The 3,157-nt window shown below is 29.2% G+C and overlaps 1 protein-coding gene across 1 annotated transcript in view; it reads left to right on the forward strand.

Moving 5' to 3' along the window:
- LOC106473149 (nibrin-like) overlaps nt 1–3,157 on the forward strand; it is a 58,907-nt gene that overhangs the window by 20,898 nt on the left and 34,852 nt on the right. The window contains exon 4 of the mRNA XM_013933830.2: nt 2,698–2,852. Within this exon, the coding sequence (XP_013789284.1) occupies nt 2,698–2,852 (155 nt within the window). The remainder of the gene's footprint in view (nt 1–2,697; nt 2,853–3,157) is intronic.

Here is a 3,157-nt window from a genome sequence, read left to right on the forward strand (position 1 = left end):
TAAAGGTGGCTTCAAAGGACAGGTTTATGTGTTTTAATAAAGGTGGCTTCAAAGGACAGGTTTATGTGTTTTAATAAAGGTGGCTTCAAAGGACAGGTTTATGTGTTTTAATAAAGGTGGCTTCAAAGGACAGGTTTATGTGTTTTAGTAAAGGTGACTTCAGTAGAACTGTGACATTTGTTATACATATTGTTACGTCTCTGGTTGTTTGTTAATTTCTGGTATAAATTCTTCCTGAGGAACTTCAGCGAAACAAGTCCTTTCTTGATTAAAACTAGTTTATTCTTTCTTGTTACAAACTTTGTAATACACTTAATTTCCACAGTCACTTTAACTTAAACACACTACAATTCACAATGATTCACGCACTTTACTTACGGTCACTACCTCTCGCTTGACTCAATTATCTGTCTCTATATCTGTCTATCTGCAATTATATTTCCGCTTTATTTGCCGGGCTTATATACTAAAATAGAGGGTGCCTAGAAAAGACTAGAGTTGCCTGGAAAAGTCATGATCCTTCTAGAAAGTCATGCCATGTTACCAGCGTCACGTGACTTCTGCTGTTGTAACAATATGAATGAAATTAACTCAAAATGTAAGGAAAATGTAGATGGTTTAGTTTATCAAAGATTCTACTATTATGTAACAATTTGATCAAGGAATGTTGCTTTCCACCTTTGTGTTGCAAGAATAAAAGCAACAAGTTTTAAGTTAAAATGCAGAATAAAGTGAAATGTAGGAACAAAAAAATATGTTTAGTTTAATTTCTCTTAAAAGCATTAAAATGATGGGCAGTTATTAACTTTCAATAATAGTCAAGAAAGTAAGAATGAACAAGATATTAAATTATTTCAAATTGTTAACAAGTTTATTTATAGTGCTTTGATGGATGTTCTACAGAACAGACAAAGTTAATCACTGATACTTCCGTTTTTTTGTACAGAACATTGTTTAAAAATAAAACTACCCTTTCACTCGGGTTAATATTTTTGATGTAAACAAAGTGTTTGTAGTAAAGTGGTCTTTATATAAGAATATTTTATGTAAAAAGTAACCAGTATGTAACTTTAGTTATTTAAATAATGTAATTATTTGTTAAAAATTAAATTATAGATATTTTTAAACCATTTCACATCCAGCTTTAAATAAATATAAAAACTGCTTTTTATCCTTGCTGCCACAAACAATATTACAATACAATATTCTTCCAATCTTCAAGAGTAATGAAAACTTAAAACCAAAGTGTAACTTCAGAAACAAACAAAATGACTGAATAATGAACCCAGTACACTGGAATGTGAGTTTTAATTTTTATCTTATCATTAGTAATAAGAAATATAGAAGTGTGTCTTAGAAAATGGTGGGAGGTCTACGTTTCTGTGAGATTAAACTTGCATCGTTTGTTATAGTTTTACCCAATTGCAAATAATTTTCATACTAACTTTTTCCTGGTTTTTATATAGGAAGCTTGTATTAAGAGTAAACTGTGGAAAGAAAATCTCATTAAAGTTCCCTTATTATATAATAATAATACATCAACTATAACAGTGGCTTTTCTGTACTTATGGCAAGAAAATCTCACTAAAGTTTCTTTTAGATATTGATACATCAACTATAATAGTGGGTTTTCTGTACTTATTACAGTTGATTTTCATTTTCTATCTAGCTGTAGAATAAAACTGATTTTATTTCTAACGAGATTTTCCTTTTTTTGTTTTAATGCAATACGTTGCCTGTCTCCCTTTTCTTAAAAGATATTGGCATTTAGACAGTTTGATTTGGGTGATCATGCTGTTCTGTAATTGCTAAGAACATTAAATAAATCTTTATAGAAATCATTAAATATAGAAATTTTTAAAATATTACTATTGAAATTGACCAAAAACAAAAACATTTCATCTTTTTTTGCTTCTGTTTGATGAAATATATTTATATTTGTCTTTTACAATCTTTTATCAGAATGCTAATAATAAAGCTAGAAACAAATTATGTTAATTCACCAGTTTTTGTACAAGCCCTGATGAAACTGCAATGGCAAAACATAGGTTGATATAAAAAAGTTATTTTATTCTTTGGAGAGTAAGAGTTGTTTTTTTCTAACTTTATCTACTACATCCTTCCAGCATGCAGGACAAATTCTGATAAACCAGTGATTCTCAACCTTTTCCAATATCATTCACCCCTATAAATTTTTCACAACAGCTCACTCACCCCAGTTCAAAAAAAAAGACAACAAAAGTAGTAAATTTAAATGCAAAATTCTTTATTATGACTTAAATATACATCAAACTACAACTAGAGTGAATAGTACATAAACAAAAGTTAATTTGTATTGAATTAATTTTATGCAAATTTGTAATTTAAACTTTTAGACATTGACTTAGTTTCTCAGTTTTCTTGTTTAAAAGTTATATCTTGAGTATTGATTTTAAGTATAGTACCTATATGTTAACACGCTCCTATCAAGTGTTTATTCAGTAAAGATACATACTACCATTATTCAGTACTCTAAGCAGCTATTATATTCTACTTAAGAGTATTATTTATAAACATTGTAGCCTTATCACAAACTTTTCTCGCATTGTATTTCAAATACTTTTTATTTTTAAATATGCATCATATGAGATTAGAAACCTTTATATACTGGTTATATAAATATATACTTTATATACCGGCATGTTCTATCCAAACCAGATTGAACCACATCATCTCCCAATTCTTACCTTGAAAGATAACAGTTCCAAGTATGGCACTTACTTGAATGGAAGAAAGCTATCACCTGATGTGAAAGGAACAATTGTCAACAAAGGAAATGAGATCAGCTTTGGACAGTGTGGAAGTTCCTTCAAGTAAAGTGTTTTAAAATATTTAACCAAATCAAAATTTGTAATCATATTTAGAATAGCAGAAACTGTCTAAAATCATTGGGCAAAAACTGATGTAGTTTATACTTTTCGTTTCTGGACTACTTGTATGTTAACAAACTGAAGTGGTTTATAGCTGTTGGTTTCTGGACTACTTGTATGTTAACAAACTGAAGTGGTTTATAGTTGTTGGTTTCTGGACTAGTATGTTAACAAACTGAAGTGGTTTATAGTTGTTGGTTTCTGGACTAGTATGTTAACAAACTGAAGTGGTTTATAGCTATTGGTTT

Source organism: Limulus polyphemus, unplaced genomic scaffold (genome assembly GCF_000517525.1).
Source record: "Limulus polyphemus unplaced genomic scaffold, Limulus_polyphemus-2.1.2 Scaffold5930, whole genome shotgun sequence".
In the NCBI taxonomy this organism is placed as follows: Eukaryota; Metazoa; Arthropoda; class Merostomata; order Xiphosura; family Limulidae; genus Limulus; species Limulus polyphemus.